Source organism: Drosophila elegans, unplaced genomic scaffold (assembly GCF_018152505.1).
Source record: "Drosophila elegans isolate 14027-0461.03 unplaced genomic scaffold, ASM1815250v1 contig_149, whole genome shotgun sequence".
Lineage (NCBI taxonomy): Eukaryota > Metazoa > Arthropoda > Insecta > Diptera > Drosophilidae > Drosophila > Drosophila elegans.
The window spans coordinates 3515088-3537132 of NW_024545513.1; the positions used below are offsets into that span (position 1 = coordinate 3515088).

A 22045-nucleotide genomic window follows, 5' to 3' on the forward strand; every position below is an offset into this window, starting at 1 on the left:
TTCCCCGGTGAACTTCGCGGGGCCATAAAAACAGAGCCGCAAAAGTCAAGTGAAAATATTTTGGCGCCGTTGTTACAACAGCGAGCCTCTCTCTTCTTTACACAGAGAAAAACTGTATTTTTCGTAGTAATATAAATAGTTTTATCAATTATTAAATAAACATAAGAACGTAATATACAATCGCTGCAACTACCGTTAAATAAAAACAGGATATTCGGATTAATTTGTTATAGAAATTAGTAAAGATAGTATTTCGTTAAATTGGATATATTTACTTTTATTTTTTAAAACAAGGTGTAAATAAACTTTAACCGACAGAGAAATTTGGTAAAAACAACGAAATATGTTATTCAAATTTTTGAATATTTTTGGTTGGTTGCATATTTAATAAACATTTTCAAGTTTATAACCTTCTATTACTGAAAACTTAAATTGAATTTCGACTCCAAACAGAGTATACCATTTAATATTTTGTAAAATCATACACAAATTTTATTTTTTAAGTGTTTTAGAGTAAATAAAAATCAAAACAATAGAGTTGTGTGGTCATGATAATTTATAATACCATACGTTTTTCGCCTAGCCACATATGTACATATGTATGTACATTGTTGATTTATTTATGAGGTAACTATCGAAACGTATTGCTTTTTCTCTCAGTGTACACTCACCTGCGCTCATTTGGCCGTGCGTTTGCGTTTTTAATTAACGGTAGTTTCTTCTATTGCCACACGAGAGATTGCAAATGAAGTAATTATAAAAAAAGAAATAAAACGGCCGATGGGGAAAGAAGCCGTGGCATGGACGGCGTGGAAAATAAAAGTTACGACCGAAATTTGGTTCAATTTCATCCGTGCGATCTTCGTTTTCCTTGCCAAGAAATGCGTTCATGGTCAAAGTGTCAGGCGTGACGCAAGCGCAAACAGCAACAAACAATTAACATCAACAGCAACCGCAAAGAGCATCAACAATGGCATTAAAAAACTACAAAAAAAAAACCCAGAAACACAGCAACAATGCGCCATAAGTGATCCAAAAAATATGAACATTTGTGCAACTAAATATTTGGTCGAATGATTTCTGAAGTGTCAAAACCGATTGTCGACTTGTGCATCAGAAGAAATCACTCAAAGAAACCATACTTTATATGAATCTTATTCAGAGATATTGGGAAATGGAAAACCCTTTACCTAACTACTTTGAGGATGAAAACATTTATTTTGGTCGTCACTAAAAAACACAATTTCTCTTGTCGTCGACAAAAATATTAATAACTCAAAAATTGAAAAGGTGTCAAAATAGATCTTACAACTAAAAACAAAATATTTAAGTTTTATATTTCGACCATGTTCTTTGACAAAAATATTTTGCTTGACAAAAAATTTGGATCATAAATTATTTATTAATTAAGACGTTTCCAAAAGAAATCGCTTAATATTGGCAGAGACATCTTCAAGATGACCTAATTAAAAAGTTTCACAGAGGAAATCCTAATCTAAAAGCGGAAACCAATGAATTATGTATTAAACTACCAACATGTGAAAATGCCTAGTTTTCATCTGATTCGATGCTTTAATTTGGGGTCACCTTGAATTAATCTAATCGAAAGATCGATGACAGATTTGCAACAATTCCCATACCCAGATATTGGGTTCAATTCAGTTATCGGTTAGCCAATTGTTAGCCCGGCCGGATTTGATTTCTGACTGAATTTCGTATCTCTCGGCTTGACTCAGTGGCGCGTTTTTATTTATTCACTGTTAACTGAACCCCTTTTTGGCCGTCGCTTTGCTTATTTCTTGACACTTTCACTTTTCTCATTAAGATATGAGCTCGACCCCGTTGGGCGGGGAATCGGGCAGGTGAGGCGACAGGTTTTCATATGCTGACAGACCTTACGTGTACCGACCGACCGCGTGAATGACTGACGATCGGTCAAACCCAGACCCTTACACTGCTCGAAAAGATAGTCGCTTTCAGGTCAATATTTGCCCAATGGCATCCGTTTTGAAAGCCTATTTCAAGAGATACAAATAAAACTAACGAACTATCTAACAAATCTTTTCCATGCTTACATACATATGTAGTAGTTCCAAAAAAAAATTAAACCAATTTTCATAAAAGTGTTTCAACCTAAAACAAATGTCCATTAATTTAATTATACTTTTAAATTTATTTTATTTACTTTTAATAATAATGTTAATCATTCCAATTTTATTCGTTGAACTGATTTACTATTTAATGCCCCAAAAATGTAAAATTATAAACATTTTGTTCTGCCTATTTTTTTTTGAGTGTACATACATATGTATGTGAGAAATTAAGGCTAACCTTAAATATTTTCAGATTTCATTTGTATCTTCATTCATGCCCATCGCTTCATCTCGCTCTCACTCTCCCTCCTTCAATCTCTTTTTCTCCCTCTCTGTCCCTCTCTATCATTTTTTTTACTCTTTACTCTTTTTACATCTTCTGGATGCAGTTTTTTTAGGGTATTATTTTTTTGTTTTTGCCCTGCAAACCAGTTTACCGTTGCAAGATCTTTTGCAGGCTTCTGCTTGTCTTCTTTTTCTTGTTTTCCATATTGCTTTAAAAAAGCACAAAATGCATTTTTGTTTCATTTTGCCAGTTAACATTTAATTTTTGGCAGCGTTTCTGCTTCTTTGGGGCTTTTTTCCCAGAACTGGTTTCCAATTGCTAACGGTAAATGCAGCATCATGCCATCTCTTTCTGCTCCTAACTTTTTATTTGGCTTTTGTGGAAAATTGAAAAGCATTGCACGAGCAACGTCTGGCGGCTGCTGGATTGCACAATATATGGCGATATATAGTTGGGGAACCAAACAAACGTAATTTACAACTTCTTTTTTTTTGTTGATGGTGGGTGAAGGGATTGGGGGAAGAGGGGAATCTGCGCCAGGTGCAACTATCTCTCACTCCCTCTTACTTTCAGTTTTTGTGTGTATGTTTACATCACTGTAAACAGGTCACCAGTGCAACAACAACAATTGTTCCATTTCTTGCGACATTTCTGTTCGCATTCCTCCATTCCCATTTCAGCTGAAAACCTGGAATTGGATAGAAGGGAAAAGCGATTTAATGAATTACAGCATAACTTAATAATTTGTCAATCAATTTCAGTCTCAATTTGAATAATATTTTAACGGATTACAAATTTGATTTAAGAGAAAAGCTAAGACTACTGGAATATGTATTTAGTTAAAACTTAAAATTTAAAAAAAAAAACTAAAAAACTAAAACTTTTAAAATGATGAAGAATCTTTTTTTTTTTTTAAAAAACATATAATATATAGATATAATATCTTTTATTATATCTTTTATATACATACATACATAAATCAAAATATCTTTAATACCTTAAATCGCATAGTGAATAACCTACTTTTTTATGTTATTCACCTCTTGTTTGAGTGAATCATTTGTAGCTTATTCATGTGCTAAAAGTTTCCAATTTTATACATTAACATGAACTTAACATTAAGGCGGGATTTTTGTTTAAAATATTAAATGGATATTTGCATACCCTAACCCTAAAAATGATTGATTTACTATATTCTCAAGTAGATCCTTAATTATAATAAAGTTTGTAAGTGGTACTGTGGTAAAAAAACGTAAAACCATTAATATATTAAAAGGTTAAATTATTTTTATTCCGAAATCGGCTTACAAAGGGCCCGTATAAGAAGTACAAAAATGTGTTTTTTTGCCATCTTTCTTGAGTGCAAATCCATTTAGCTCATTTAAGCGACTTGGCTTAAATGATTTGACCGACTTGGCTGGAATTTGGGGCCGCTGGGTATATGGTTTTAGTGGCTATAGTGATTGCGATTGCCGCTCCTCTTCGCCCCTTCTCCTCCTTGTCCTCAAAACCTCGTCGCGTATTCAAATATCAATGGCTAATTTCATTTTTGCGGCCACTTTTGCAACACTCACACTCTCGCGAAATTCCATAACATAATGTTCATACACACATTGGAAGATATTACCACATAGTCGATGACGCAGGGCTTTTGCTTTTTTCCAAGAGAGTGGCGAAGAGTAGCTCTCTCAACGAAAGTGCTGCTAACGGTACAACTTACTTGCGCTTTCCAGAGAGCGCGAACGAAGAGAGAGAGCGAAAGAGAGAGATCGGGTACGAGCTCCAGTCTAAGCTGAGATTTTTTTTTGGGCCTGCGTTTTTGGAATTGTTAACATATTTTTACAGCTGCTCAAGACGCGCAGTCGCGATTCGTGGACGTGCGTTCATGCCAAGCGGTCGTCGTCGCTCCCCAAAAATATATAAAGGCGAAAATTATCAAAAGCCGCGCGTGTGTTTTCAATAATATCCCCCATCTGCCACAAAAAAAAAAAAAAAAAAAAAAAAATTAGCAAAAAGTGTCAACAAATTGCCAAGTTCTAACGGTTCTGCCGGGTGTTTATCATCTTTTTTTGGTTGTGAAAATGCTGGTGCAAAATATATAAATAATTCGCTGTTAACCCACATTGGATTTTATTATTGTTTTTTTTTGTTGTTGTTCATGTGGAGTGAAAGTGAAGCAGGCCGAAAAAGAAGCAAATAAAGACATCGCGCAGGAACGTGCCCAGCCAGTTTGAATATATCGTCTATAGGGCTCATAACCCCGAGCGATATGATGCGCAGGACTTTGGTGCTGGCCATGCTGCTCTCGCTGCTGGCAACACCCCAGGCAGCGATCGACAAGGATGAGTTCAAGTTTCCACCGGGCAGGCACAATCTGAGCTCCTCCGGATCATCGGACCAGCACAATGTGATAAACCTTAGTCTACATGGTGACCCCAAGCCGAGCTTCGACCTGTCGCGCACCCGCCGTCTGAGGGACGCCCTCAACGTCTTCGACCTGGCCGTCCTGGCCGCCCAATGGGGCCATGTGGAGAAGTCCGGCGGAGTGTCCGCCAACTGCAGCCGGGACATGCGGAGCTACCTGGCGGGTCTCAGCGATGCCAAGATGTGGGCCGTTAAGAGTAAGTATCAAAATCGAAGATCCACAAAGGGAGATACTTGTCCTTACTGGGTCACGCTCCTGAGATTTCTTAGTCATTTTCTCATATGCAGATATACTGGGGCATTCTCTTAAGATTTTTGACTTTTACCGTTCCATATTTGTATTAATTTTAGCAATTAAAATTAAGGTCCTTACAGCCTATATGTTGTTATATTTTATTAACCTACAATAAACTATTTAGTACGTCGGTCAACTTATCACAAAAAGTACATTACATATTGCGGGACATAATTTAAAGGTTTTTGACTTGTATCGATCTCTACTTGCTATTATTTTACCATTTATAAAGAAGGTCCTTAAAATCTATTTATTATTGTTAAATAAGTACTGGTTTTCAGTATTTTCAGAATTTTAGGTATTACTCACTTTATTTTGTGACCATTTTAGGAGTTGACAGCATATACAAAATTAAGATTTCTTTGTAACAAAATTATAATGAGTGTGCTTCAAAGTTTTAAGTTTTGTTGTTAAAGAGATACTAATAACCACCATGAAATCTTAAATTGTTATCTGCCTTAATTATTTAAAGTTTAAATTGAGGAACTTAAATTTAATTTTATGGATTTAAAAGGACCCTTTCAAATTATTTTTTAAACTTTTATTTAAACTATTATTGATTATTTAATTAAACCAAACCCAACTAAAGCCACAAAAATAATTGCTTTAAATTTTATAAAGCCACCTTTCATGATCTCAATTTAATATGGCTGCCCGCAGAAATCAATTTACCAGAACCAAAAGGTTTAGTCATCAAATAAAAATTTGAAAAAAATTTTTTTTAGAAAGTGCTTAAAGCCAAATTTAAAAAAAAAAAGATTTTAAACTTTAAACGATCTTTTGTCCATTTCTATTTTTCTTAATTAAATTCCTGTTTGTTTTCAATAAGAATTATCATAAGATGGCTTTATCAAAGATTTCTTTTGCAAAGATATGCCAGGTTTTATGTAGACATACAGATATGTTATCTTATTTGGATAACAAATATAGAGTGGATACGTGATGAGATGGCCATTCACTTCCCCTCATGTTATCGCAGTTTCCACACACATTTTCCACCTGAGACAGTGACTGAGACTGATCTTGTTCGCGACTTATGCGATCGAAAAATAAAACCGCCGTGTGTGTGTGAACGTGCCATTCGCCGGTTTGGCTGGCGATCGGCGGAGATATATGCGCGGGTTTTATAGAGACTTCTGAAATCGCGAATAGACAAATTTGCCCATAAGCACACAATCTACATAAATGCACGATACGAGGCGAGTGATCGCCAAGGTCGCAATTAGTTCTTGCCAGTGCAATGCAGCAGCAGCAGCAGCAGCATGTACAGCAGCAACATGCAACACCAACAGCAACAGCAGCAATTCAATCAAATTTTTGGCCCGATGGGCGGATTCGTTTGTTCGCCGAATTTTTCCCCATTTGGGCAAATTGGTTTTTCCTTTTTGTTCACATTGGATTTTTTGGTTTTTTGATCTTAATTTTGTTGGTCATTATGTCAGGGGGTTTGGTATTGAATAACGGAATGGTTCAATTGCACGACCAGTATTTGCAGTTGAAAGTAAAATACAGGCCGTGAGCTAAAGCTCGATTTATGAATAAATGTGGTGCGACTTGTTTTATTTTCGGTTTTTCGGCTTTTGGTTTTTCACTCTTTTTTTTTTTTTATATTTTGCTGGTTGCGACAAGTTGCCGCACCACCCAAAAACCAATCCTATCGATTCCAGCAACCTGAGACCGAAAACACCACTGACCAAGTGACTTGGCCAAGCTAAAACCACTCTCCAGATGCTGGTTATGTAATCAATTAACGCAAAACACAAGAAAAAAAAGAGAAAGAGAGTCAAAAAACAAAAAGAAAAAAAAACCGAAATAAAAGTGTGAGTTTCTTTTTTTTTCATTTCACTGGTTGCACCATGGGCAAAAGTGTCAGGAAAGTGAGCACATATTCAATGAAAGCACCTCTTAACGCCGGTTCAAGTTCATGGAGCCTTTGGAAAACTATAGAAAGGGAAATGGCGATAAAAAAATGCATTTTCCCCGCATGCGGAAGCATTTCCGCGCCCATTTTGAGGTTTATCTTTCGGGGAGAAAGGCCAACAGCCTTTCGGAAGTTCGTCTTAATTTATTTTTTAATTAACGAGCAGTTAAATATCTCAGTTACCTCACTAAGTGCACTGTAAGTTTGCCTATGGCCAGAGTAAATATCTTACCTTGATTTATCTCAGAAAATTATTTTTCCCCAGCGAAAATAATTTTCTTTAATTTTCCATTTGATGTTTTGGTTGTGTAATTTTAAAGAATACTTTAAAGTCCAGACCTTTTTCATATACAATGAGATTAAAAGGTTTTATTTTGTTGACCATTTATCTTCATTGCTATATTAATAAATTAGTTGTTGTTAATCAACAACAAGAAGTTGAATTTGTCTTATCTATGAATATTTTTGAAATTTTAATACGGAAGAATTAATTTCTTTAACTTTAGTAGAAATTATCAGTTTGGTAATGGAATACTGACACAACTTGTCTCTTTTTTAACAGTTGTCTTATAAAACAATATAAAAGTTTGAATTACTGGGAAACCGTTATTCTCTACAGCGATTAAATATATGTAAAAATGAATCTATGGTTATATTGTTCTCAATCTTTCTTTATTTTACCCATTTCCCTTGTAAGTTTACTCCGCCGCCTTCAACTGCACAACATGCTACATAAAACTGGGTATGGATGGGTTTCGGGACTTTAACTGGCATCTATGCCAATGTCCCCACATACTGTGTGTCATGTTGCCACATGAACGTGGCCAGGGCCAAAGTTTTTCCTCGCAAACCGGACTCGGTCACTGGTTGGAAATTGTTATTTAAACGCTTCGGACATAATTTCCAGCACTGGTTTCGTATCTGGAGCTCCCAATCCTCGGCCAAGATCAATGGCTAATAAATTGTGGCCGGTGGTGTTACCTTTGTTTTTTGTTTTTTTTTTTATTTTGAGTCGTTGGCTGTTGTTGCTGTTGTACGTTTTGCCAACATTTTTCTCTGTTCGCCTTAGCCATTGCAATTGCAAATGTAATAGTTTGGTGGCATAGGCAGCTCCGCTTGGCTGAACTCGATTGGCAGGTTGAAGGTTGTCCTGAAATGCACTTGCCATGACAAAAATTGCAGCTTGGAAGTCAAGTCGAAGGCCTCAGAAAAGCCCTCGCTCTATAGATCGAAAAACCAAAACTAATTTGTTCATTTTTCGGCGCTGTGTTTGTTCAGAGTCGATGGTAAATAGTCGGCAAAAGTCTAAGAGGAAGTGCAAATATTGTCTGATCATCGACGGCGATCGGCAAACTTCCTTAAAAACTTTGAAAAAAAAAGCTTTCACAATCTTCGTAATCTTTCTTTTGGTTTTATTTTTCTTGCAAATATTCCGGGAAAAGAAATATCGCTAACGACAATTACGTTGGTGTTTTTTTTTTGCCTCTCTAAGAAAATTACCAAATCACTGTGTGTGACCTCGTCTTGCATTTCACCTGTGTGTCTGGAAAAAAAATACAAAAAAAAAACAAAATTGAAATGAAGCCAAGTTAATCAAAAAACCGACAAGTGATCTAAGTTCGATGGCTTTTGGACTTTGTAGCCTGTTTGGTAATTAGTTGGCCACAATGCACAACGGTTTTTTTTTTTTAGGCCAATATACTTAGCCGACTTTTGAGTGAGGACGTGGGGATGGGGAGGGGGTAACAGGCCCAATTACAGCCTTTGTGCGAATTGAAACGTCACGCAACATAATTTCTACGGCTTTCCCATATATAATACCACCTGCTACAGCTGTGCTCAGAATTGTAGTACAAGATATATGATGCAGCTAAAAATATATTATAATACATAATAATTATAAAGAAATCGAAAATAAAATCTACAAAAAACTAGTTATGTTTTACAAAAAAAAAAAAAATCAAATCAAAATAGAAAATGAAGACCTAAAACGTATAAATAAAATTAGTTTAATTATTTAAAAGCAAAACAAACACTTTAGCACATTTAAATATTAAATTTTTAGGAATATGACTTTGACATCACCAATATCTACTAAAAATATTTTTAAAAGTATTCTTTTTCTATATATATATAGCTGCTAGTATTTTGAACACTGCTTTGTATGTTTTTGCCTGCAACAAGAAGAAGAAGAAGCAGACGCAGAAATTGCATAACAAATAAACACGGCAGCAATATCAGCACAGCAGCAACATGGGACAAGTCTCTCTCGGTTTCTCCCCGAATATTTCTCAGTGTATCCACCGCTCTCTCTCCCTCTCTCGAGCTACCTATCTCTCTTTACTGGACACAAGCTTAGCTTATGTAATGTAGTTTTAATTTGATTGTTGCAATGTCTTGCAATTTTTTTTTGTCGAGGTTTTGTTTTTGTTTTCAGCGAAAATGAAATTATGGACAAGACGACTTTGTTGTTTTTATTGCCAGCAATAACGGTTCATTGGAGTGGAGACATGTAAAATACTTTCAACTTTGACCGCGATTTTGGCCTGCTTTTTTTCCGCCGTCAAACGAATGACTTAGGCAACAAACTCGTTTTCGGATAATTGTGCGTAATTAAAATCCGCGCCACGCAATGCAATTGGCCAAGTCAAAAGTGGCAGCCAGTCGCGATAATGGGAGCCAAAAGGTCTAGGCCAAATACCGATCGGTCAGCGTAAGACTGCACCAGAATAAACCATTTTTTTGAACAGCGCAATTAAGAACATAGATCACTGCAAATTATGGCCTACTTTCGAGCGTTGCGTTCTAGGGAATCAGGGTCTTTCTACGTTCTTTTGACTATATGTAACATCAACAAGAAATAAAGTATTAAATTAATTATTTTCCTAAGATTCTTTTTTTAATATAAAGTTTTAAGCAGGATGCTACCTAAAACTGAAAATATTTTATTTTCCAGTACAAGTGATTTTTGAAATAAACAAATAGGCAGACATAATTATGAACACAAGTCGAAATACGTTTAAAAAATAAAGTTTTTGCTAAAAACAAAACTTTATTGTAAACAAATTTGCGTTGGTTCCAATTTCAGTCATAAATTACTTTTATAAATATTGTATAAGTACGAACTCAATTAGTAAACCATTTTCCAAATTTTATTTTTTCCCGAAATCAATAAATTTAATCTAAGTTTTCTCGTAATAACTTTAAATAGGTATACAAAAATATGTAAGAATACGCCTTTTTTAAAGCATTGTTTTTTTAATTTTTTTAATTAAAGAGCGAAGTAAGGATGTGTAAACAAAGTCATTATTATTTGACGTTTTAAAGTATCATAATAATGATAAAAGCACTTGAAGGGAAGATTTTAAGCAGGGAGTCTAGGTTAATATTTCACTTAGATGACCGCCGACAAAAGGCAATTAACACGCAGACTGTTCGAGGGCAACCGCCTTACCTTAATGCCACAATTAGGCAACTCCGAGTTGAATTATTACGACCGGCAGCCAGATAGACGATAATTAGACAGAAATTACATTCCATCATGAGACGGCGCTAATTTCGATTTTAGCAAATTGTGTCCGTCATGACGGGACGCTTGCCAAATCCATTTGGGGTTTTCAAGTTTAATGCGACACTCGGTCTTGGGCAAAAAGCAAAAAGCAAAAAGTAAAAAGCAAATGGCAAATAGTAAATAGCTAATAGCTAATCGATCGATTTCTAGTCGAGTTGCATTTCGGCCGAAGGTCCCATTTTCCATCCACACCCCTCAAATCCGTAAAGCCATAACCATGGGACCCATTTGCATTTGACACTGGGTAAAAGCAAGAAATCATTTCCGTTAAGTAAAAGTCACCCAGTCGGCTAGCCGCAATGCAAATGAAATATATACGAAGAAATGAGTCGAAAAGAAGCAAAACAATAGCGGCAGGTGATCGTGCCCGGCATTAATTTCCTCCGATTCGGTTATGAAACGGCCGACAGCCATTTGAGCGGGCTCTCAATTTGGGGTTATTGACCATAATTGCAATTTTGGGTGGTCGTATCAATTTGATTATAGCGCATTAGAGGGTTATGCAATTGAAAGTGGCTGCGAAAAATGACGAAATCCTTAACTAGATCGTTTGAACAACTGCTAGAAATATTATTCATTGAACACTTTATAAAAATCGGGTTCACCAAGTTACATTCTAAAACCATTTTAGGACATTTAGTTCATAAAATGTTATATTAGTTTCCTATTTTTCTATTTAAGTATTCAACGATAATTTATTTAATAGTTTTTTTAATAAATAACAAAGTTATTACAATAAAAAAAATCTTTAATTTCAAATAGTTTCTCTGTAAATAAAAAAAAAGATTACCTTTATACAATTTAATCTTATTTTCTTGAAAGGAAAATATTATACTTTTATATCACCCGTTTATAAAACATAAGTCACTGAGCATTTAATGTTTTTTTTGTTAGACAACACAAAAACCTCTGTATCAACTATTATGAGTAATGTCCTCTAAATAAACAAATCATTATATTTGAGTATCTGGCTAGATAATAGATAAATCACTTGGAATACGAGCTAATTTAAGATGTGATGAGCTGACGGTGCACCGTGACGGGGCACTCTTTGGGCTAATTATTGCACAAATATTTCAAATTACATGCCCATCAAATAATCGTTTCGGCGGCAATGACAATTTCCATATGTGAGTCACATTTTCTTTTGGGGCCTCCGAAAAGTGCAGCCCTGAGTTTTTGGGCCAAAAACTGGTAACCCGAAACCAGTTTCAAAAAAAAGCGCAGAAATAGTTTAATTGGTTCGGAGCCATCATCATCATCATCATCGGCATCGGCAGAGGCATCGGCATCTTTGGCATCGGCGATCCATATCCATAGCCATTACGCAAATGTTGGCCATGCCACGTGTCAGTGACCAAGTCGAAAATCGGAATCGAAATATGAATACCAGTTAATAATAATAAGGCGAAATAACCAAAGCTGAAGATGCAGCTGACCTTGTGCCGAATCTGTGCCGAGAAAAAATAAAAAAAACCCAAGCCCCAAAGACAGGCCAACTCTTTAATTCGTTGACTCTTTTACGATTCAATTCAATTTGATTCAACTCAACTCTCACTTTCGTCTGGCGCTTTTTACCACTTCTTCTACAACTTCTTCGTGGGCGTCGAATTTCCCCCCGGGGTCTCTTCTTTGATAAGACTTATGGTATATAATATGGTATAAGCCCCGTTGGCCCCACAACATTGACATTGAAAAGTGGAAAAAGAAAGACACTGACTGTGGGCCCACGAGACCTGAATACGAAAGTATTCAATAGTAGTGCAAGCCCCAGACATTCGGGAAGTAAATTGCTCCATCTTAGGGCCAACTTTCTGAGGCATTCGAATGGATCTGATCTGACTTCGCGCATCTCCGAGCATAAAATTACCAAAAGAGTCGCGTTTTATTATGTGACTCAATTAGGCAACGGCAAAGTGTAATTATAACATAGCAGAAAAACGCAACTGGTAGGAGTAATGATGTTTTACGGACCGAGTTACGAAGTTGAATGTTAGCCAGCCCATAAACTTTAACTATATGTACATTTTATGTGAACAACTTGTAAAAAACTAGAAGCAAAGCATAAAGTAAAAATTAAATTAAATTGTTTAAATAAATAAACAGACAATCGGTGATCAGTTGTACTTTTAACTGATCACCTTTAAACATGATGATATTTGAGAGCAGTTAAGGAAGATAATAATGATTAATAAGGACTAACATACATTGCAAAAGCGAATAATTGTTTATTAACGAAAAGATGAATAGAAAATGATTGGAAAAGAAGCCTACTTAACTTAGGTTATGCTTTAATCATAGCTAAAAACTATTTAAACAAATAATTCAATGCATGTATATGCGGTAACCCAAGAATGGTTCTTAAAACGTTTTAATAATACACTTTTTTTAACAATAAAATAGGATACTTACAATTTTTTGGCATTATTGAAATGTATAAGGAAATATTATTATGAACTAAATAGCAAAAAGAATAACAATTTAAATTGTATTTAAAAAGCTTAAAATCTCCAGTAACCAAAGATATCCGAGATCTGAAAAAAGATTTGTAACACCAACCAATGAGCATTAGTCCAAAAAGTGGCAACTAATGTGTCCTCTAGATGCGATCTAATAGACACACCTCAGCAATAAGTACACAGAACGCTTCACCCAAGTTCAAAGACTTTGCCAGCTTTATAGCCAAGTTGCGTGCTAAATGACAGGAAATTTATTTGGCCAAGACAAACGAGTGAATCTTAAATCCTCAACACACGCCTCTAATGTTCCCCACATTACCTGCGATTTGAGTCTGGGGTTCTAATGACAAAGCCAAACACTAATGAGCAATTGCCAAATTTAAGAATTTAAAACTGATTTACCGCCACTTAAAGCAAGACTTCCTAGGACCAAATATAAAATATGCGAAACTCGAAGAGAGTCGTTCTAAGCTATGGATTTATAGTAGTTTCAAGAGCAAAGCAAAAATAATTTATGTAAACATTTACAAAAAACTTGTAACGTACAATTGGACAGTTGAAAACTATAGTTTTCTACACATGCAAAAATATTTAATGGCTTAAATCTAAGAAATATAAAAAATGAATTTTCAAATAATAATATTTCTAACATCCATTTTAGTCATTGTATTAAATAAAAATTTTAAGAAGAAATTTGCAAAGCTATTGTTATAAGCATAAAAACAATTTGTTTTTTAAATGATTTTGGTTTTTTAACTGTGAATGGTTTAAACGATTTTAACGCTTTTTTGTGTGTTAAAAAAAGGTTTTAATTGTTGTAACAATAATAAAAACTGTCCAAAAGCTTAACTTAATGTTATTTTGGATTTGCAATGCGTAATATTTTTGGTTCTTGTGACGCAGGTCATTTAATAATTTAATGCTTCTCTTGCCTTAATTAAACTGTTAGCAGTTGAGACGCGTTGCTGTTGCAATTTTTTTTGTTTTCTATTTTTTTTATTAATTTTGCCAGCTTTGATTTTGTGACGACGTTTCGCAACGGTTCGGAAAGTAGCGAAAAAAAATTTATAAAAATAGCAAACAACAAAGGTATTTGTATAATGGCAACTATTTGACGGCGCAGAGCACATTATTTATTGCCATTATATATTTATACAATCGTTTCATCAATCAAATGGATTTCAACAGCTTTGTCGCCGGCTTTTGGCCAGGCTTTTCGGGCCCCGCCCTCATTGTTTTTTCGCCACTCATTATGGTCGACTGCAATCCGTTTTTAGTGTGTTAACACATTTGATTTGTGATTTGCCTAGCCCGCCTTACCTTTGTCCTTACCTTCAGTTGAGCACACACATATCTTAATCTTCTTGCAAACACTTTAATTTGTGCTGCGATTCAAGTGCACAGTTTGATCTTGGGCAGGCTTTCAATGAAATTTCTGCGAAATTGTAAATAACCTTTATATGGCATGTATTTAATTGGATAATTTAATGAGCTTTGGGTATTAATTTTAATGTTACTTATTTTGCTATCCAATGTCTTGCTATTTCTGTTTGGCTGTTGTGTAGGCTTTCAATGAAATTCACCAACCCAATACCAAATTTCTATTTGAAAAAAAGAAAATGCTTTGAGATTTTGATAATTTTACTTTTTTTTAACCATAATTTGATTTGGAATGAATAGAAAATATTGACTATTATTAATTTGAACAATTTTATATTCAGAATTAATTCTAGGGAATTGCTATAAATGTATAATTTGTATAACTTTCAGCATAAGATTTGTTTGGTTTTTAGAATTGTTAAAATATTAACTAGTTCTACTGAAACATAAAATACACCGTTTTCAACAGATGTTCTTGGGGTAGTCGACAATTTCTTAATTTATTTGTTTTTCATGACAATAACTGATAATATTTAATTTATTTAAAATATTTTTGGTATCTAAATAACTTATTACATCTTAATATTCTGCACAATGAAAAACAATTTATTTTGGCCATACTTAAAACTGTAGCTTTGTGTGATGTATAAGGTGCGCTGGGCACCTCGTGTATTTCGAGTATCGATTTCCCTAAACGCTGGACCGCTTTTCCCCGACCTATATATACAGATATACACGATATACAACGATCACATGCCGAACGACCTTCCACATCGGCGGACATACAGAATACACGATGAAATCTGTTTTGAATCTGTTTCGGCATCGACTTTCGGTAGCTGCTACCAAGTTCATCTGGCCCGGGTTTTGGGATTGGGTGAGCTTGGTCATGTCACCTTGATAACCTCATTGTCTGTTCCATCTGTTGATCTTGTTCGGCTGCGACTCCGACTTGGACTTGGACTTGGACTTCGACTCCATCAGCTTTAGCTTTAGCTTCCATTTTCCATTTACCAAGAGCGTTAAACGCCTGAATGACACGTTCAATTGAAGAAGTACATACATCACATATATCGGTGTGTATAACGATATTGTACATATGCCGACCCATTCGATGGTTTTGAGGTTTTGTGATGAAATACTTACTTCCAGCAAATCAAATGACCTCAATCGCCAAATTAAATTGAAAACATGTTTAAACATTACACAGAGATCGGATGATGAGGGATTGAGGGAGAAAAACGATTTTAAATAGGGCTGGTGAATACTGTGACTGAAAATGTAACTCAAACACCAGATTTATTGGTTAATTAAATTTCATATACTTTTTTGGTAATAATACACATATATTATAGTAGGCATTAAAATATTTATTTCCTGAATTATGGGGCAATGCATTTTAGGATACAAATTAAATTATGATTTATATACAAATTTAATTACACCCATTTGGGAAACACATTGATATAAAAAGGAATAGTAAAAATAAGTAACTGGCCATTGAATTGTAATTAAAATATATATTTTAAGTAAAAATTAAATATAAATTCATACGTCAGTTTAACATTGTTTAAATTTACTTTAAATGTTTAGTAATAAAATCAATTTTAAAAATAACTTAAAATGAAACAAAAATATTAAAGTTTAGCTTAAAATTCTTGGACTTACTACGTTTTTATTTTACCAGTGTACAGTGAAAAATCAAAATAATCAGGGCTTGGAATCTATATAACTATATAGGCAATGGAAATAAACATGTATTTTTAAAATCAACCCATAGTTAATTTACATGAATGTTATTTCTTAATCCAATGGCTACAAAGTGTAATATGTATTTTTAGATATTGCAAATAATTCAAAGATATCTTCATTGTTTTCCGCTTATAACAACTCCATAAAGTTGGTGTGTTCAACGCTATTTAATTGGTAAACACTTCTGATTTCGGCACATGCAAATGTGGGCAAACATTTCTATTTCCGTTTGACAGACTTAGCCCCTCATGGTCATGGTCGGATCTTATGTAACCCAGAGATTACCAGCTAGTTCCTGCTTTTGGCCAAGGCTTCGGGGCAGTGGAAGTGGCAGTAAAAAGTGGCAGTGGAGCCAACTAGTGGATGCTGGATGTTGGATGCTCATGTAAGACTTGCCATTTTCCTCGTGTCACCACGCAACCGAACAAAAGACCGTTGCATGACTTAAGTTGCCATTTTCGAACCGAGCCGAAAAAGCACATACAAAAACACCGATAAAAAACTGGTTGGACACAGTCCCAGTTCCAGTCACAACCTCTCAAGTCTCCGATCTGTTTGGCAACTGGTTGCAAGAAAACGAAAACAAAATAGCATAAGAGCAACTTTGCACAAATAAATCAGCTAAGTTACATTGGGCGCGGACTGAATCTGAATCCACTGTAGCCGTTAAATTGGGCTGATTATTTCACTTATTAATCAGACACAAGTTTTAAATTGCAATTCATTAGCTGGATAAACACAATTAAATAAATATATATTTTAAATTATGGGTTCATAGGTTTAATGAGTGGTTTCTATAATTACAGAAGGTATAAAATTAAATTATAAAACTAATTAAAAAATAATAGTTTTTTAAAACGATGGATTTACAAATGTTTTTTTCAACTGCTAAGGTATAAAGTAATTTTTCTTAAAACTGCATGTATTTAAATGGTCATTGTATATTTTTAAGGACTTATTTATGAAATAACAAAAAAAAAAAAACCAACTAAAATGAAAGGGACAATTCGGCGGTTTCAAATATGTTTCAAACTTTAATTGAACCATTATTTCTTATTTTGTTGGATTTTTAAAGTGCGCTCATTTGTAGTGCATTTGTGGGGTCGCTTAGCCAGTAATTCATCAAGATGATGAAGGCATTTTGAAGTTGGCAGCTCGACGGCTGCGCTGCAATTGCATAATGCCTAGTTTATATATATATATATATATATATATATATATATATATATCACATACGCCCCATTCAGTAGTATGCTGCATTTCGGACGCTTCTGATGCCCTTCCCTTCTCTTTTCTCTCCCTTTTTTTTTGCGCAGTGGACGATGCTTCCGGTCACTATACATCCGGTTTCTTCTACGGCAACAACTACTGGATGGGTTCGTTGGCCCTCTGCGATGCCATTGACGACGGCCAGATCGCTGCTCCCAGCAAGGACAGCAGCCCCTCCAACAGCTCCTCCCCCGCCACCTCCCCATCCTCGCCAGAAAACGAGTCCAAGAACACCGGACTGCCCTTCGCGGCCGCTCACACCCAAGGCTACAGCAGCGTCTACAACGCCCCGCCGCCCTTTCTTCCCGGCTTCTACGTGATCAAGATGCAACTTAACGAGACGCTTCCCACCCAAGTGGTAAGAAAAATATCAACTAATTTAGTTAATTTTCTTCAAAAAAATTAAAAATATTATTATTTATATAATTTATATATTATCAATGATATTATCAGTCCATGTATCTAGGAAAAACAAGAACATGAATAAAATTACATACCTATGCTAAATTTAATTTCCAACTTTAAATTTATATATTATGATATATTTACAGCAGCAAAGAATTGACTACATAATATAACTGATTTCAATGCATTTTAAATTTATTTTATAAGTCAATAAAAGCCAATTAATTAAAATATTTGTATCTGATTTATCTTTTTTGTAATTGTTTGGCCCTTCTTAACCAAAATGTATCATACTTTTTCCCCCCAGCTGCGCACCATCTACGTGGGCATGTGTCTGCCCTCCAGCTGCTCCATCGCGGACATCGGTCAGATGAGCTCCAAGGCCCACGTGGAGCTATCTTCGCGGGATCTGCGGGTTCTGGACATCCGCGTGCCCACCGACAAGGAGTTCAACATATGGGCGGACAAGACCTTCTGCCTGCTGATGTAAGTGGGGAAAAAAATAAAAAACATAAACCCAAAAAAAAGTTAGTCAAAAAGTTCACTTTCAAAAATGCCTGAGTACGCTAAGCAATTGATTAAACATTAAGCGAAGCTTTTTGGCCAGTTGGTTTTGGCCATTAGCGCTGAGTCAGTCAGCTTGTGTGAAATATTTGTGTTTCCCCCCAAATCGAATTATTATAAAAAGCGAAACTCCATTTGTTTGATTTGAGTATTAGCGGGTAATATGATTATATGCTTCCCTATATCTGATTCAACCCTTTTTATCTGTTTTATATTTGTTTAAATATTGGGAAATATTGTTTTAATATTGTATCATATTGTTTTTTAATCCTAATTATTTTATGTGTTTGTATTTTTTATAAGATGTTTACGCTCGATTACAAAAAATTATGATTTATTTTTAATTAAAATTGATCTTCTTTATAGTGTGGTGTCCAGCATTGTGCTGGCTCTGATCTGCTGCGGCACCCTGTACGAGATTTACCTGAGGGGCAAGCTGAAGGAGGCACTGCGTCGTCAGGACAAGGAGATGATGAACAACAGCGAGACGAGCTCGGGCATTGGCTGTGCATCGTCGGACTACAGCGATACGATGACCGCCCACGACGATCCCCTGAAGCAGTCGACCCGCACCCACGATCACGATCACTCGCCGACGAGTTCCCTGAAGCAATTAGATGCCTTGGTGCTGAATTTGCCGCCCAACGACAATGACAGTGGAAACGGACACCACGATGCCGATCATGAGCACGATCATCACCGGGGTGGCAGCAACAACAACAGCAACTCGGATGAGCATCTGGAGGGTCATCTGCATGAGCCGGAAAAGCTGAGCATCTACTCGGAACTGCTGCTCTCGTTTTCGGCGATCACGAACTTCAATGCCATTTGCGATCGGAATGTGGGTGCCGACACCATTCCGTGCATCCATGGGCTGCGGGCATTTAGCATGGCCTGGGTTATCCTGGGTCACACCTGCATTGTGGTCTTCAAGTACTCCGACAACATGGAGATGCGCAAGGAGGTGGAGCAGAACTTCTTCTTCCAGGCCATCACCAACGGGCCGTTCAGCGTGGACACATTCTTCTTCATCAGCGGCTTCCTCATCTCGTACATCTACTTCCGGACGAATGCCAAGGGCAAGCTGAACAAGTTGAGCAAGGGCGCCAATGAGTTCACCGCCGGAACGGCTCACTTCTTTGGTCTGGTTGCCTATCGGTTCATGCGGCTCACCGCCCCCTACTTGTTCGTGCTGGGCGTGGTCCAGGTGACCATGAAGTACCTGGCCACCTACTCGATCTTCGATCCGCCGACCATGGATCACATCACCTGCCCGGATTACTGGTGGCGCAACATCCTCTATATCAACACGCTTTTCCCAGTAGATGAGATGGTGAGTGCGGGAAAAAACAGAAAACCAAATAGATAACAAATTTACTGATAAAATTCCGAATCAATTTAGTCATGATACTCGTTGTGTTATACATAGAAATTATGGCACTTTAAAGATAATTCTTTATTTTGAAATTCGTTTTTAAATATTTAAAACTGTTTTTTAATATAAATCAAGCAATAATTTAAATTTTTACTGAAAAGATGAAAGAATTTTATATGGCTGCAATGAAAGTTGTTATTACTCATACGCAGTGTTGTAAGAAAGTTGAGGTTGCTTATAAATTTAATTTAAAATTGAATTGAAAACTTCAAGAGAATTAAACGAATTTAAAAGTATGACGCTTTTTAATAACTTTATTTAATAACATACCCATATTATTTGTAAAAAAAAAACGATAACAAGTCCTACTCATACGCAGTGTTGACTTGAGAATTCATTTATTTTAATGCTGCCTTAAATAAGAGAGTAATAATACGGTTTATATTTTATCAAATATATTTTGATATATTTTGCATAAGTAATTTATCACAATTTAAAAATTATAATTTATATTTTCTATATTCAACCCATAGTGCATGCTTTGGAGTTGGTATCTGGCGAATGACACGCAGTTCTACATGATCGGCGCCATTATCCTGATCGTCGGTGTGCGTCATTTCAAACTGTCGGCGATTACGACGCTGGTGTTCCTGGTGCTCTCGTGGATCACCACCGCGGTGATTGCGTTCACCAACAATCATCGCCCGAACACGGACGATCCGTTGGCCCTGTTCGACAAGATCTACGACAAGCCGTGGACCCGTTTGGGTCCCTACCTCATCGGCATGGCCGTGGGCTGGATCCTGTTCCGGACCAACTGCAAGATCCGTTTGCCCAAGCTGACGGTGGCCACCGCCTGGACCCTGGCCATGCTCAACCTGTTCGTCCTGGTCTTTGGTCTGTACAAGGCCGACCTGTCGCAGTTCACCGCCGCCGCCTACAGCTCGCTGAGCCACTCGGCCTGGGCGCTGTCCCTCGCCTGGATCACCATCGCCTGCTCCACCGGCTATGGCGGCTACATTAACTCGCTGCTCTCGGCGCCCTGCCTCTACCCCTTCTCCCGCGTCACCTACTGCGCCTACCTCGTCCACCCGATCGTCATCCGCTCCATGGCGCTCAACTCGGACGCGCCGCTGCATCTGGGCGGGGATCTGATGGTGAGTTATTCAATTTATTCGGCAATTTCGAAACAAGTTCGAAATATAACCCTGAAATGCTGGTAAACGATGTACAAAAGAGATCTACATAACTTTTGAAAACTTAAGATAGGATTTTCAATTTTTTTTTTTACTTTCGAAATTATTTTAAAAACAGTCATAAAAAACAAATTGGTCAATATAGAATAGTGTTGGTCAGAAATAAAAATAAAACACATTTCTCCAAAAAGTATACATTTTGACTTAAAAAAAAAGCAGAAATTGTTGTAGAACCAAACCCCTATTCTATAAATCACCCTGACTTTTAACAATTGTTTTGGAACTAGAAATAGTTAACATTTTTTAAAAACTAAACTCACTATGTTATGTATGTAATCCCATTTTTTTTAACTGCCTTATTTATATAATTTTTATTTAACTTCTTATTATGTTTACCTCCTTTCAGGTTGTCATGTTCTTCGGTCTCACAGTGGCCTCCTACTTCCTGTCATTCATGGTGTCGATGTCCTTCGAGGCGCCCGTCGTCACAATGCTGAAGATCCTGTCCCCTAGTCGAAAGAAACGCCTCGCCTAAGTCGCCACTCCCAACTCCGCCCATTTCCGATTATTTATACCCCCCATTTTGTCATGTTATCTATTTCTTGTCTATCAAGCAATGCCCACATATTTATAGCATCGACTCATCTGCACACACACACGACTTCTTCCGATCGTTTTCTATATACTCTATATATATACTCTGTGCACCACACTTTCACTCACAAATGTGTTCCGCTTCAAAACAAAAATCGAAAAAAAAGAAAGCGTGCAAATCAGTTCAACCTATTTTTTGTCATCTTTTTGTTTTATAATGTGTACATTTTAGTCCTTTAATTTATTCCAAAGGTTTGGAAATTTTGCGCGTGTCGAAGAGGAAGAGTTATACATAGTACTTAATAGCTATAATTATATGAAAATTTAGTACCTAATTTTATGAAATCATGTTGTATATACTATATGCTATATATTGTTATATATAAACCTTTAAATAAAAACTGCTACCAAATACAAAGTAGGGGTGTTTAATGTAATTTTTCAAAGTTTTTGAAACAGAT

The 22045-nt window shown here is 36.1% G+C and overlaps 1 protein-coding gene across 1 annotated transcript; it reads left to right on the forward strand.

Annotated features, from left to right (window-relative positions):
• The first annotated feature begins 4233 nt into the window (after positions 1-4233).
• Positions 4234-22002, forward strand: LOC108138421. Its single transcript, XM_017260617.2, has 6 exons — positions 4234-5000; positions 17498-17808; positions 18163-18341; positions 18786-19752; positions 20328-20951; positions 21397-22002. Exons 1-6 carry the CDS (start codon positions 4649-4651, stop codon positions 21523-21525), a joined length of 2562 nt encoding a protein of 853 aa, XP_017116106.1. The 5' UTR covers positions 4234-4648; the 3' UTR covers positions 21526-22002.
• Positions 22003-22045: the final 43 nt, after the last annotated feature.

What these genes read in the sequence shown, in the direction of transcription:
- LOC108138421 (XM_017260617.2), top strand. Translation starts at nt 4,649, where the DNA reads ATGATGCGCAGGACTTTGGTGCTGGCCATGCTGCTCTCGCTGCTGGCA. An exon ending in TTTTCCCAGTAGATGAGATG is followed by an intron (nt 19,753 to 20,327) that starts GTGAGTGCGGGA and finishes TTCAACCCATAG; the next exon opens with TGCATGCTTTGGAGTTGGTA. An exon ending in ATCTGGGCGGGGATCTGATG is followed by an intron (nt 20,952 to 21,396) that starts GTGAGTTATTCA and finishes ACCTCCTTTCAG; the next exon opens with GTTGTCATGTTCTTCGGTCT.